The sequence below is a fragment of the Microtus ochrogaster genome, chromosome 15, assembly GCF_000317375.1.
Source record: "Microtus ochrogaster isolate Prairie Vole_2 chromosome 15, MicOch1.0, whole genome shotgun sequence".
Classification (NCBI taxonomy): domain Eukaryota; kingdom Metazoa; phylum Chordata; class Mammalia; order Rodentia; family Cricetidae; genus Microtus; species Microtus ochrogaster.
In genome coordinates, this window is record NC_022017.1 from 30,217,646 (window position 1) to 30,231,768 (window position 14,123).

General features: G+C 50.8%; 1 protein-coding gene across 1 annotated transcript in view; it reads left to right on the plus strand.

The window, feature by feature from the left end:
* Mroh5 (maestro heat like repeat family member 5) overlaps window positions 1-14,123 on the plus strand; it is a 76,598-nt gene that overhangs the window by 54,605 nt on the left and 7,870 nt on the right. The window contains exons 19-21 of the mRNA XM_026782403.1: window positions 609-763; window positions 9,775-9,934; window positions 10,933-11,114. Of these exons, the coding sequence (XP_026638204.1) occupies window positions 609-763; window positions 9,775-9,934; window positions 10,933-11,114 (497 nt within the window). The remainder of the gene's footprint in view (window positions 1-608; window positions 764-9,774; window positions 9,935-10,932; window positions 11,115-14,123) is intronic.

The following is a 14,123-nucleotide window of genomic DNA, read 5'->3' on the forward strand; positions in this document are numbered from 1 at the left end:
ATAGATAGATAGATAGATGAGCAGATGGATGGATGGATGGATGGATGGATGGATGGATGGATGGATGGATGGATGGATTATGGATGGACGGATGGATGGGCGGGTGGACGGATGGATGGGCGGGTGGACGGATGGATGGGCGGGTGGACGGATGGATGGGCGGGTGGACGGATGGATGGGCGGTTGGACGGATGGATGGGCGGTTGGACGGATGGATGAATAAATAGATGGACAGGCAGACACAAGGGTGACTCAAGGGAACCTTTGTGGTCCTGGTGACAATTGCAGGGTCATGGGGCAAATATACATTGATCAAGTATAGCTACAGACCATAGAGGAGTGAGGTGACATGGGGGAAAACATACCAGAACTTGTAGAGCTTGTGGTCTGATGGGTGACAACATACAGACAGAGGTGGGCAGAATGGCCCAGTAGGGGCAGAGAGAGAGTGATGAACCCTACAGAGTGAGAACGGTGCCCCAGCAGGAGACAGCTGATGCCAACTTCTCCAAATGCCTCAGACAGCCCTATTGGGACATCCCTTCATGCAAGGTGTGCAGCGCAGGTGGGCTCTCCCCTTCAGAGCCCTCCCACTACTCCCCGAACAGGTGGGTAAAATGAGCAAGGCCATCCACCACCACCTCTGTGCCATCCAACTGCCCCGAGCCAAGAACAATGTCCTGCATGTCATCAGCCTCCTGGCCCGGAACCACATCCCAGAGCTGGTGGCTGCCTTCCTGGACTTTTCCACTCCCCTGGACAGGTACCTAGCCCTACTCTCCCCATTGATTCCATTACCTACCCTTCATCCTTCCTCAAGCCAGGGTCACAGCTTCTGCCCTCCTGTTTGTCCATCACAGTCCACAGGAACCCAGAGTGCTTGGCGTAGGGAGGGGGTTAGCACCTCTGTTCATTTAGGCTTGCCTCCGGTAGGCATTCCACAGAAATGTCTGCCCCACACTCCACTACCCATGCTAAGCGGTCCCTAATTCCCAAGTGCTCCTGGCGGGACCCCATTCCTCAATGTGGACCCCTCTGACTTGTTCTGCTCTTCATTCTCTTCCTGCTGAGCCTCCTGCCCATTCAGGTGGACCTGCCTCTTCTCCCATACCCCTGGGCCCCCAGCTCTGGGGATAGACCAAGGTTCTTGGTACTTTTCATGTCCCTCTTTCCCCCCCAAATCCCACCTCTGGATCCCATATCCTCAGTCTACAGCACCCACCATTCATTCATGACCTGGCACGAGTCACCCCGCACTTTTTGATGATAGCATCTGCTCAAAGATAGACTCTGCTTTCTCCCCTTTCCAGACTAGAAACCCCCTCTGCCCCTCATCTGCTTGAATCTCTTATTCTCTCCAAGATCCAGCAAGCCTTTACCTAGTGGGGTCCTGCCTACCCTCTCCCCCCCTGCTCCCACACATATCCTCCCCCTCCCCCTGTCCTCACCCAGTTCCCAGGTCAGATTCCACCAATCAGCCCCACCTGGCAAACCCAGCTCCTTGCCCTGGGTGCTGTCTTTGCCCCCACCTGCTCTGGGAACTCTGGAAACCTGGGAGAGAGCTCTTCCAGAGCCTAGATTCTTCTCAGTGGAGAATTCTCACCTCGGCAGGGAGGTGTCCTGTTGGCATGAGCAATTCCTATTTCCCTTGTGTTCACATACAAATGCTGCTCTTTCAGCTCTGAACTTTCTGGTTCCTTTAAGATACTGTTTTGAAGCCAGGCAGTGGTGGCGCACGCCTTTAATCCCAGCACTCGGGAGGCAGAGGCAGGTGGATCTCTGTGAGTTCGAGACCAGCCTGGTCTACAACAGCTAGTTCCAGAAAGGAACCAAAAACAACAGAAAAACCCTGTCTCGGAAAAAAAAAAAAAAAAGATACTGTTTTGAGCAGGAGGTGGTGGTGCATGCCTTTCATCCCAGCACTCTGAGAGGCAGAGGTGGGTCTCTGTGACTTCAAGGCCAGCCTGGTCTATAGGGCGAGTTCCAGGACAGGCTCCAAAGCTACAGAGAAACCCTGTCTCGAAAAAAATCAAAAAAAAAAAAAAAGATACTGTTTTGAGCAGGAGGTGGTGGTGCATGCCTTTCATCCCAGCACTCTGAGAGGCAGAGGTGGGTCTCTGTGACTTCAAGGCCAGCCTGGTCTATAGGGCGAGTTCCAGGACAGGCTCCAAAGCTACAGAGAAACTCTGTCTCTCCAAAGGTTACATTTTATTTTGTGAAAGTCAGAGGACTACTTGTTGGAGTCAGTTTTCTCCTTGGCTGTCTGAGTTCTGGAGCTAGAATGCAGTATCGGGTTGTGGCTTTGCCAGTGCCTTTGCCTGCTGAGCCATACAGATGGCCCAAGTTTTACCTTCTTCATAAATTACATGGTCATGTGGCCTAGATGATATTTCTCTCTCTCTCTCTCTCTCTCTCTCTCTCTCTCTCTCTCTCTCTCTCTCTCTCTCTTTGAAACCTAGGTCTTTTACTAGGTGAGGTACTCCAGCCTAATTTTCCCATGCAACTGTGCATCTTTGACTATGTAAGCAAGTCTTTTCGTTCTTATATCTGGGACGTTTACTTGACTGTGTTTAAATGTGGTCGCTGCTCAGGTCGTGGTCTCTAGTCTGATTCTACTTTCCTCCCGCCTCCCTCTTCATGGTCACACCTGCTGATGCTCCTGGATTTTCCCTAAACTCACTGTCCTCCTCATTATTCCTCTTCTGCCTTGCCCAAATGTCCCTTATTAAATCTTCATCTGAGTCGTACCTCTCGTGGCCAGCCTTTGATTTTTTTTTCTCATTTCCAAGGTTTTTTATGTGTGTAACACACACATATGTATATGATGTACATGTAGAGACCCAGAGCTGACACTGAGCCTTCACTGAGGCAGGGTTTCACAGTTTACACCAGAGTTCACGGATGTGGCTAGTCTCTGCCTTCCAAGGGCTGGAACTGCAGGTGGGCTGCCACGCCCACCTGGCATTTATGTGAGTTCTGGGGATCTGAACTCTGGTCCTTATACTGGCAAAGTAGGCTCCTTAAACCACCATCTCCCAGGCTTGAAAGTCTAGTTTGTTTGCTTGCTTGCTTGTTTTTAAGACAAGTCTTGCCAGGCTGGCCTTGAACTCCTCCTCCTCCTCTGCCTCAGTCCTTGAGTTCTAGGATAACCTAGCTATCCTCTTTTTTCTTCCTTCCTTCCTTCCTTCCTTCCTTTCTTCCTTCCTTCCTTCCTTCCTATTTCTTCCCTGAGTTCAGCCAATTCTTTTCAGGTCATACTGAAGATTTGTCCTTTCTTGAGCATATTCAAGGTGGTTGGGTCTCTAAGCACTTGCTTGCTGTGGGGTGAGGAGTCCAGGTTTCCTCTGTAGAACTAGCACGCTGAAGCCGTCTTCACTTTGTTGACTCATAGGTTCTAGTATCTGCAAATAATCTGTAGAGCTGTTTGTCTTGGTGTTCTATTGCTGTGAAGAGATGCCATGACCAAGGCAACTCTTAAAAAAGAAAGCATTTAAGTGGGAGGCTTGCTTACAGTTTCAGAGGGTTAGTCCATTATCAACATGGTGGCATCATGGGAGCAGGTGGCAGGCAAGTGTGGGACTGGAGAAGTAGCTGAGAGCTACATCCTGATCCATAGGTCAAGAGAGAGACTGACACTGGACCTGGCTTGGGCTTTTGAGACGTCAAAGCCCATCCCCAGTGACACACTTCCTCTAACACGGACACACCTCCCAATGCTTCTCAAGTAGTGTCACTCCCTGATGATCAAGCATTCAAATATGTGAGCCTATAGGGGCCATTCTTAGTCAAATCGCCACACTGTTCATTTTGGAGCTGCTGGAATGTTTCGTGGGCTTTCAAGTCCAACGGCTCCATCTTCTGTCAGTACAGCTGAGAGCTGGGCCATCTCAAAGACTTCAGGATTGGTGATAGGCCAGCACATATGCCCTCTAGTTCTTTGGGCTCCTTTTTCTCTTTGACAGGAATGTTTCCCTCTTTCCCTTTTACCACCAAGTCTCCTCCCCTCTTCCTCTTCCTCCTCTTCAACTCTTCCTCCTCCTCTTCTTTTCTTCCATCTGACTCCTCTTCCTCCTCCCTAGTCCTCTCCTCTCCCTTCTTCCTCCCAAAGCTTTGCATTTGAGGATGACAAAGTGTTTAACTCCTTCCCTGTGTCCTCTGAGGTTGGGCAATTAGTGAGAGCCAGTAATGAGGAGTAAGGACGAATAGAGTAAGACATGCAGACAGACACTCCTCAGCACTGCTGATGAAGGGAGGTGCTCTGGCCTCCCAGAGTGCTCTCTCCTCTGGTGTATTTTAAGACTTCAAGGGGATTAATCTTCCTCAAGGTGACTTTGGCCCAATCTGAGCTTTCATTTGCCCTGTGTCCTCTTCCCAAAGGTTTCCCTTATCCACTTCTGTCTAAGGCAGAGCCATGAGGTGGAGGGGTGGAGCTTGCCCACCAGGGCTGGTATGTTTTCTCTTTACTCTCAGTGAAGGGACCACGGTTGCACTGCTCCCTCCCGGCTCTGTGCTATCTCTCAAAGAATCTGGGAAAGTGCAGATCTCCGCAAGCAGCACTCCCCACCCCCCACCCCCACTGCTGCCTAGTAGGGTTCCATCTCACTGCCGGAGTTTATACCTTCCTGGTCCCAAGCACCGTCCTCATGATAACAGTTACAGAGCCTGAGTGTGCTGCACACCAATGGAGCCTCTCATGACTAGATTTCTCTGGATTGATATTGGCTTCTACCAGTCACCTGGGCACCGTCATTTGTGATGGTTTTAAAAGTCCATCTGGACAATTTGAGGGCTGCATTGGTGGTGGGAATTTAAATATCAAAATAGGCTTATGGTTCAGATTCCCAGGACAGCCCCCACCCAGGGTGCTGAAGTGGGGAAAGGAGAGGGGTTCCTTTTTTTTTCCCCACAGGGCAGAGATCTGTTTGCTTACTGCTTCCTTTTTTCTCTACCCTAAACTATGCACATAACGCTATGGAGAGATCACCTATTAGGTGCCCCTCATGGACAACCTTCATTTAAAAAAAAAAGAAAGAAACTGCATATCCTAGCTAGATGTGGTGGACGCCTAGAATCCCAGCACTCAAAAGGCTGAGACAGGAGGATTACAACTAAGGAGAGTCTGTGTACAGACCCTGTCTCTGAAGGAAAAACAAATTGCCACCTTGCCTCAGGAAAAGAAAAAAAAAATGTCAGGAGTAGTAAGGCAGGCACTCCCTCCTCCTCCAAGTTCAAAGACAGCCAGGTCTACGCAACAAGTTTCAGACCAGCCAGGGAGACAAGAAAGACCCTGCTTCAAGAAACGTACCATCCCAACGGTGCAATGTGTGCTGAAAGCCTAAACAGAACCGTGCAATCTGGACGCTTCCAATGTCGTTCTTCTTGCCTGCCTTTGTTTCCCTCTGGCTTCATGTTTAAATTTCATGGTGTCCCCCTGCAGCTCCCTCCTCACTGTTGCTATGGCACTAACGCTGGGAAGGCCAAGGGTCTTCTTCACTGTAGGAGAACATTTCATTGTTCCCCACTAGAGACCTTGACAAATGTGCATCTGTGAACTTGCTTGTGTGTGTCCTAACATACTCGAGGACTGGATTTCCCATGTTGTGGGGAGTGTGTGTGTGTGCGCATGCACATGTACGTATGCATGTACATGTGTGTTATCAGGGACAGTGCACCTAGAAGAGGAAGCTGTGTTGTGTCCCACCTCCATGGAGGGTGGGGGGCATTTCCCAATGTGCTCCTGCTGAGTCCCGCCCCAGGGACAGACTGCTATTCTCTGAGTGTCCCTCTCGCTTCACAGCTTCACCAGTGCTCAGCACCTGCATTTTAACCAATCGTCCACATTTTAGCCAATTTGGTGGGTGCTGTTCACCTTATATTCATCGTTACTTCCATGATTGAGCTTGACACTTTCCTGATTCATTTTTCTTTCATGTATGTGTGTACAAACGTGTGCATGCGCGTTTGCATGGGCAGATGTGTGTGAATGACCATAAATGTGGAAGATGGAGGTTCGTGTCTGGAATCATCTTCAACCGCTCTTCTACCTTATCCATTGAACCAGCATCTCTCAGTCAAGCCGAGAGCTCACTGACATGGCTAATCTCATTAGAGCCAGCTTACTCTGGGGACCCTCTTTCTGTCTCAGCCTTCGGGGGCTGGAATTACTGATGGATCACTACACCCACCTGGCATCTCTGTGGTTTCTGGAGACCAAAATTCTGGGCCTCACACTTGCCTGGCAAACACTTAACCACTGAGCTGTTTCCCATCTTCCACTTCTTGCCATTTGGCAGTGAGACGACTATACAAAAGCCTGGTTTCCCACTGGCTGTCCCTCTTTTATAATATACAATATGGGACTCTTTCCCGAAAGCTGGACACGGTCCCTTCTTGCCTGCAATGTTAGGAATGTCTTCTCCCATGCAGCAGCTGCTTTCTCACCCCTGACACATCCTCTCGTGAGCAGGTACCAATTCACACATCCTCAAGCACTGTCATCTTTTCTGTTGCCATTTTTTGTTTTTGTTTTTGTTTTTGTTTTTGTTTTTGTTTTTTGAGACAGGGTTTTTCTATGTAGCCCTGGCTGTCCTGGAACTCACTTTGTAGAGCAGGCTGACCTCAAACTCAGACATCCACCTGCCTCTGCCTCCCGAGTGCTAGGATTAAAGGCGTATGCCACCACACCCCTGTTATGCGCTGTCTTCTAAGGATCTCTTAATGGTCTTCAAGTTGACCTCTCCAGCCCACCTGGAATGATTCGTGTATGATGCAGATATGGTCCCAGAATGCGGGCTCACCCCTCTCCCTGCTCAGCATCCCTCACAAATCAAGCACTTCCTGTCCTCAAGGGGCTCTACTTCTCCACCCCCCAGGACAACACTCAGAGTTCTAATTCTGACAGCTTTGCAACAGTTGTCCTCTACAGAGTGCCCCCCCTCTGACTTTCCAAGAATGTCTTCTCTACTCTTGGCCCTCTGCACATCCACAAAACACTTGAGAGTCACGCGCCCAAAAGGCCTTTCTTCTTTTCCACCTTTGATGGCTGTTTTTACTTGAGTGTTCAGAAGCACTCAGCACTATGCGAAGGGCTGGAGAGATGTCTCAGGGCTTAAGAGCATTTGCTGCTCTTTTGGAGGACCACAGTTTGGCTCCCAGCACCAGTGTTAGAGTGGCTCACCACCACCTATAGCCCCAGCTCCAGAAGACCTGACACCTTCTTCTGTCCCTCCTTGGGTACATGGACACAGATACATACACTCACACACATGCACACTGCTACAGAATTTGAGTTCACACTGCCCAGTCTTTAGACCGCTCAAACCCTAGCCTAACCACACCAATTCCTTTGGTTGGTATTGCAACTTTGACTTCTAATATTTTCACACTTTCATTTCAGACTTGTCTTTTTCTTTATTTTTCAACATGCGTGTGTGTGCGTGTGTGTGTGTATGTGCACATGCAGGTGCCTGTTGAGTTTAGAAAAAGGTACATCATCACCTGACTCTGGAGTTATGAGTGTTGTGAGAGGCCCGATGTGGGTGCTGGGAATGCAACTCAGGTCATCTGTAAGAGCAAGGACTCTTGACCATGGAGTCAGCTCTCCAGCACCCAGACATGTCCACTGTAGACAGAATTTTATCAAGTTTGTCATAGCCAGTCTTTGTTGGAGTACATGTTCTATTTGTGTGCACTGTAACTGTCAATGTGTTTGGGATTGGATTTTCTACTCTTACTCTTTCCATCAATGTGTTTGGGATTGACTTTGCTATCCTTACTCTTTCCAGACTAGTAAAGGAGCTTCAAAGTCCTCGTGTGAACTGCTACAGCCCTGGACTAATGCCTAGACTCTCCCCTGGGTATTGCACATTTTTTCCCTCTATGCTAAAAACACGTGTTGTAACTTCATTCTTATGACTGGGCATTGTTCCCCTGCATGTACTCTATGGTGGGTGTGTATACATCACTGTGTGTCCATCCACATTTGGCTCATCAGTTCATCTGGTGGGAGACACCTAGGTGGTTTACACCTTTTTTCTGCATGAGTTATTTGCTGTCAACACTGGCAAACAAGAATTCCCCCCCTTTGCATCCCCAGCTCCCACATCCATGGGGTCAGAATATTTCTCCAGAAACACTACGCCTATGCTGACCCCACACAGGCTCATGACTGCTTGCATGGAATCTACCTCCTAATATGTCCATATAATGACAGTGAAGGTTAAAGGCTACCTGAAAAGGGGTGCGTGTAGGGTATATGCAAGGAGCTCACCATGTTATACAAGGAACTTGTGCCGGGTTTATTTTGATTTGGATTGGGATTTTTGAGACAGGGTCGCACTGTAGCCTAGACTGGTCTAGAACCCACTGTGTATCCCAGACTACACTCACACCCTTGCAATCCTCCTGTTTCAGCCTCCCGAGTTCTGGAATGACAGGGCTAGAAGGCCACCATGCCCAGCTAGAGCATCCCCAGATTTTCATACCCAAGGGAGCCCCTGAAACCTACCCCCCGCTGCCAGCGTGGGACAACTGTGTACGTTTGCTCTGTTCTCTGACTTTGGGGGTGCCTGCATTTAGTGAAGGCACAGGCTGTGTGGCAGCATCGCATCAACCACCCCCCCCCCTCAGGAACTGCTCCAGCTTTCCAGAGCGGTTCTGCCTCTTTACACCTTCCCCAGCAGCACACAGAGTCCAGTTTCTCCACATCCTGCCCAGGCTTGTGCTCTTCACTCCTTGGAACTTGCCATCACAGTGGGAGTGAAGTAAAATGAACTGGTTCCCACTGGTGCCCACGTCGTCCATGTGCTTCTTCCATGGCCATGCATCTCTTTCTTGAGAAGGTCTCTTGGTCTGTGGATTCTGGCCGTGTCTCTCTTACTCCCTGCCCCCACTCCTCCCAAGCCTGCTTAGCTCTAGCGCTCTCAGGGTAGCTGAGAGGAAGCTGCTCTTACCAACAGCTTCATGGGACTGGGGCCATGCCCACCTTGGTTAGCTGTCGGCCTCAGGCTTTCATCCTGCACGTGTGGGTACCATTGCTTCCTAGGTTTTCCTCCCTCCTTTTCCCACCCCACTTGCGTCTTGCCCTCAGCATCCTCCGCACTTAGCGTCAGACATATCCGCAGTCACCACTAGGCTGTCACCCCTAAGACATCAAAGATTTTTGTCAATTCTGCATGTCTTGCTCTCCTGAATGTTGCTTCAAGGTGCTCAGCACAAAGGAGCAGCTGAGGAAGCAGCAGCCCCAGGGAGCAGATGGAATGACTCGCCCTCCAAGCTCTCAGAGACTCGGGCAGACTCCCTCTAGCTCTCGATGCCGCCATCCTGTGGCCACTCTGTAGAACACTCTAGGATCTTCTGTGCTCACCAGCTGGGACTGGCACGATGTCCTGAAAGGTGGCCCCCTCGGGTCTGCCTTGCCACTTAGGAGGCCACTCAACTTCTTCTTGTCTTGTCCCCCAAGAGCCCTTTCCAGCCAACGCTAAAGCCCTGAGGACACTAGGGCAAGACTCAGAAAACATCATTGTTTCCTCTCAGGGCAGCTCTTACTTGTGCTCCCTGCCTTGGGCCTCAGATGGCTGCAGGGCCAGTGCCCAGATACCAGACAGGGCCGTGATCTGAGTAAGCCTTTCTCTGCAGGTCTCAGCATCCAACTCCCTTCAAAGTAAATACAAGGCCACCCTGCCCTTCACTAGGGCCCAAGACACAGGGCCTACTAGCCAAGTCCAGCAGACATGAGCCGCAGCATGGTGCTCACAGCACCCCCTCTGCCCACAGCCATGTCTTTTGCCTGTGGAAGGCCCTGGGAGCCGAAGAGCCTGCAAGCCATTTGGTTCTCACTGTGCTGATGGCTTGGCTGCAGAAGAGGCCTCTGCCCTCGGATGCCAGCGACAGCAGTTCCTGTCCCAAGGAGAAGCCTTACTTGCGTTCATTGGCCGTGAGTCTTTCACCCCATCCCTGGCGGGCAGCTGTGTGAACACATGAGTCAGTGTGCCAGGTTCCAGGGAGGAGGGCTGAGACACAGTCCCCTGCCTATCTGGAGGAGAAGGTATGGGGCAGCCCAGCCCACAGACAGACTCCACACTCTGTGGCCCCAGGCTCAGTTCCCAATGACCAGGCCCAGAACTCTGAGCCCTCAGCAAGTAAGTCAGGAGTGGCTGCCCATAGGACTGCTGAAGAGACTTAGGGAGGCAGCCTTGGAGGGGAGGGGCCTCTGGCAATGCACAAAGGGAAGCCTAGCATTTGGGGCTCAAAGCCATGCCCCATATTGGGATCATAGACTTCTGGACAAGCCATAAGATTGGCAGCAACTCTGTCCCTGCAGGTCCCTCTCTCCAGTTTCTCCATCAGCCTACACCATATCTGCAAACCCTGGGACAGGACACCTGATTGCTAAGGTGGCCATGTCTATACCTGGAAAGGCAGCAGCTGTGCCAAACTCTATGTAATACTTTCTTAGACAGAGTCCTGACCTCCAAGCCCTCCCAAGTGATAGCCCAGATATCTTCTGGAAGATGGCTGCTTCCCCACACCCAAATCCTCCCTAGATAGATAATGACTTACAGACATAGTGCTGAGAACATAGGAGGTGCTTAGGTTGGGGTGCACTGGTTAGGAAGTATGGGTTGGGGAGCACAGGCTGGAATGCGCCAACTGCTGATGCGCCCGCTGATGGCTCTAGAGCATCAGATAAAGAGCACGGGCTAGGGCACACCATCTGGGGAGCACCAGCGAGATTAGAGCAGCAAGTCCAGAGGCTCTAATGGAGGGTGCACAGGTAACATAAGCCAGCACAGGTCAAATGACATTGCCTGGACACATATGGTCTTGAGCCATCAGAACGGGGGGAGAAGTGTGTTTGAGTGTGGGTTTTGGCTAAACACCCCTGACCGGGAATCCCAACACTTCAGATCCAAACCTGCTCCACTCCAACAGGCCATGTACACAATCCACGAGCTACAGTTCGCAAGAGAGTTCAAGAAAGCCGTGCGGCATGCCTTTCCCCAGCTGTTCCTGGCCCTTCTGGCGCAAATGCATTATATCCTGGAGCTGGACCAACCCACAGAGCCTGAACAAGAGCAGAAAGCCCAAGAAGTAGCCATGCCAAGTCCTCAGAGGTGAGTCCAAGGCCTCATGGACAGCTAACTGCAGGCCTTACACACACCTATAGGAACCTCCAGGACAAAGTTAGCTTCCTGCCCAGGGAACAACACACACACACAATGTGGGGGTTGCTTAGATAGCAGGATCTGATCATTCAGTTCAGAGGTCAGATTCTTCGGTAGATCAGAAGTCTAAATTCAGAGGGTCTGCAGCCTTACCCCTATTACTTCCCTAGCTTCGGCTGTTCCCAGGATATGTCTGTAGCTTAAAGCTGCATGACCTTAATCTCTGTTTCCAACATCCTATAATAGTGTCCTCTGCCTGTGTCTAAAGGCCCACTTCATACAAGGACACCAACCACTGAGTCTGGGCCACCCTAATAACTGCATCTCAACCTGATGGCATCCGCACGGTTGGTGAGAGGGTAGTGGGATGTAGCTCCAACATATCTTTCCAAAAGGGACAATTATAGTCATGATCCCAAATGCCATTCATGACCAGGATAGCAACCAGAACAAATGATCCCCAAAACAGGTATGTGCCTGCTTTCTTTGTCCCCCTAGGGTATCTGGCTCCACAGACACTTATCAAAAAGGGGTCCCTGAAAACAGCTACCCAGTTATGATACAGGGTACATTTTCTAAGGAGGGATTTTCAAGACACAGTTTCTCTATGTAGTCCTGGCTGTCCTGGAACTCTCTCTTTAGAGCCTCGAACTCAGAGATCCATCTGCATCTGCCTCCTGAGTGCTAGGATTAAAGGCATGTGCCATCACCAGCAGGGGACTTCTTGATCCATGTGCTCCTCGCAATGGGCCTAGGACATAGCCATCCCCCCACATCATGCACACGGGACAGCAGTGGTTCATGGTGGCTCTGACATTCCTCTAGCCAAGAGGCACTGAGCTGGACCACAGATGACCATCCAGCCCTCTCTCATCATAGCCAATGCTGTGGCTACCAAAGTGGGCCATTGCTTGTCTCCTGGTAATGTCATGGATACTAATGTCCCACCCACCAACCCACCTGGCCAGGATGTGAGGGGCATCCCATCCTGCCACAGGAGGGGCCCACTGCCTTGGGCTTCCCTTGCACCTGGTCACATGTCCCCAAATCCAATAAGCGTGTCTTTAGGAGCCACCAGGGCTCACTCTTTTCATTTGTTTGTGTGATGGCGTGCTTCAGCAATTTGTCAGTCTTAACAGCCCTTCCCAAGGCACAGCACAGGGAAAGAAATGTCACTTCTCAGATTGCTTCTGAATTCCAATATGCACGAAATCTCTTTTTTATTCACATCAACCATGCAAAATGCATGAATCTTCCCTAATAAGCTAATAAAACACTCTCCTCCCAGAGCTCAGCAAGGTGGGGAAGAGCGCAAAGATGACTGCCCCCTCCCTTCTGCTTCTCTGCCCTCCCCACTCTTCCCCAGAGCCTGCCACCCTCAGAGTCCCCTGTCAAGGCCTCCATGGCCACACCCATAAACAGCAACTCTTCCCCCAGCCCATACCTGACCCTGGGCCCTCAATGTCTAACAATGTCTTTCCTGGTTTGTGGCCTCCGCCCCATGGGTGGAAGGTTCTAGAAAGCAGGTATGTCTGTTTCCACACCCAAGGAAGGTCTCACATTCCTGGGCTCATGGGTAGCTTTCCCTGTGGGAGGAAAGCCGAAGATGTATCCCTCTCCTTTCTTCACTGGCCACCCTGTAGCCAGGTCCTAAGTGTGGCCCCAGCAGCCAAAGGCCCCGAAACATATCCTGGGTGGAATACATGAGCTCTGATTGGCCTAGATTCAGTCATCTACCCAGCCAATGAAAACATCCAAGGCTCTGATTGACTAGGCGTGGCTCCTATACCCACCTGGAACTTGAAGAAGGCTTGGGTCTCCTTCCCCAGAGGAAAGCAGCCTGGCTGGGGCCAACCAAAGGGGACCACGCATGGGCAGGCCACATACACAGGAGTGGCAGTGGGGTATCAGGAAAGTGGCTGGCGCTCTTTAGGCCTCAGAGGGTAGGTGGCATCAGTGAGATATATCACAGTCTAGGGCCTTGTGCCAGGTTCCTGGCACTATGGAGAAAAAAAAAGGGTGCTGAAGAGTGGATATAGGAACCCACTGCTGAGTGTTATTGCCTGCTATTGGTCCCCTTAGGGTGGATGGCACAGAACGCTAGGTGGCAGGGCAAGTGAGCCTTGACACTGGAGGTTCCTGTCATCCTGCTCAACGAGGCTGGGCCCCATACCAGGAGTAGGGCTTTGGGTGGGGTATGCCTTTGGCAGGCAGGGGACCTCCCTGAGTCACAGATATGTGTGTCAAGCACCCAGGTCACTTCTCAGTTGTGTCCCTTGTCAGCCCTTGGAGGACTTCTCACTTAGTCAAACCATTAGGGGCTGACTGACCCATTCGCGAGACATGGCATATTTCTCTTCCAACTCACTCTCATCCTGGCCTCAGTGGTGACCTTTGCCCTTCTGGGCCAAGGGACAAAGCCTAGTAATAGGAGAAGAGAAGCAAGAAGAACACACTAGGCTCAGCACTCAGCACCACACCTGAACCAGGAGGACCCTGAGTTCAAGGCCAGCCTCAGAAAGAGTTTGAGGCCAGCCTGAGCTACATAGTAAGATCTTATCTTTAAAAAAAAGTAAAATAAAACTGAATGGAGGAGCCGGGTGGTGGTGGCACACGCCTTTAATCCCAGCACTTGGGAAACAGAACAGGAGTGCTTGGTAAAGATGTGGACGGAAAAACAGCCAGGCAATGGTGGCACATGCCTTTAGTTTTTGGCACTCGGGAAGCAGAGGTAGGCAGATCTCTGAGTTTGAGGCCAGCCTGGTCTACAGAGCAAGCTCCAGGACATCCAGGGCTACACAGATAAACCTTATCTTGAATAAAAACAAACAAACAAAAGTGGGGGGAGGGGGGCTGGAGAGTTGGCTCAGAGGTTAAGAGCACTGGCTGCTCTTCCAGAGGTCCTGAGTTCAATTCCCAGCAACCACATGGTGGCTCACAACCATCTGTACTGAGATC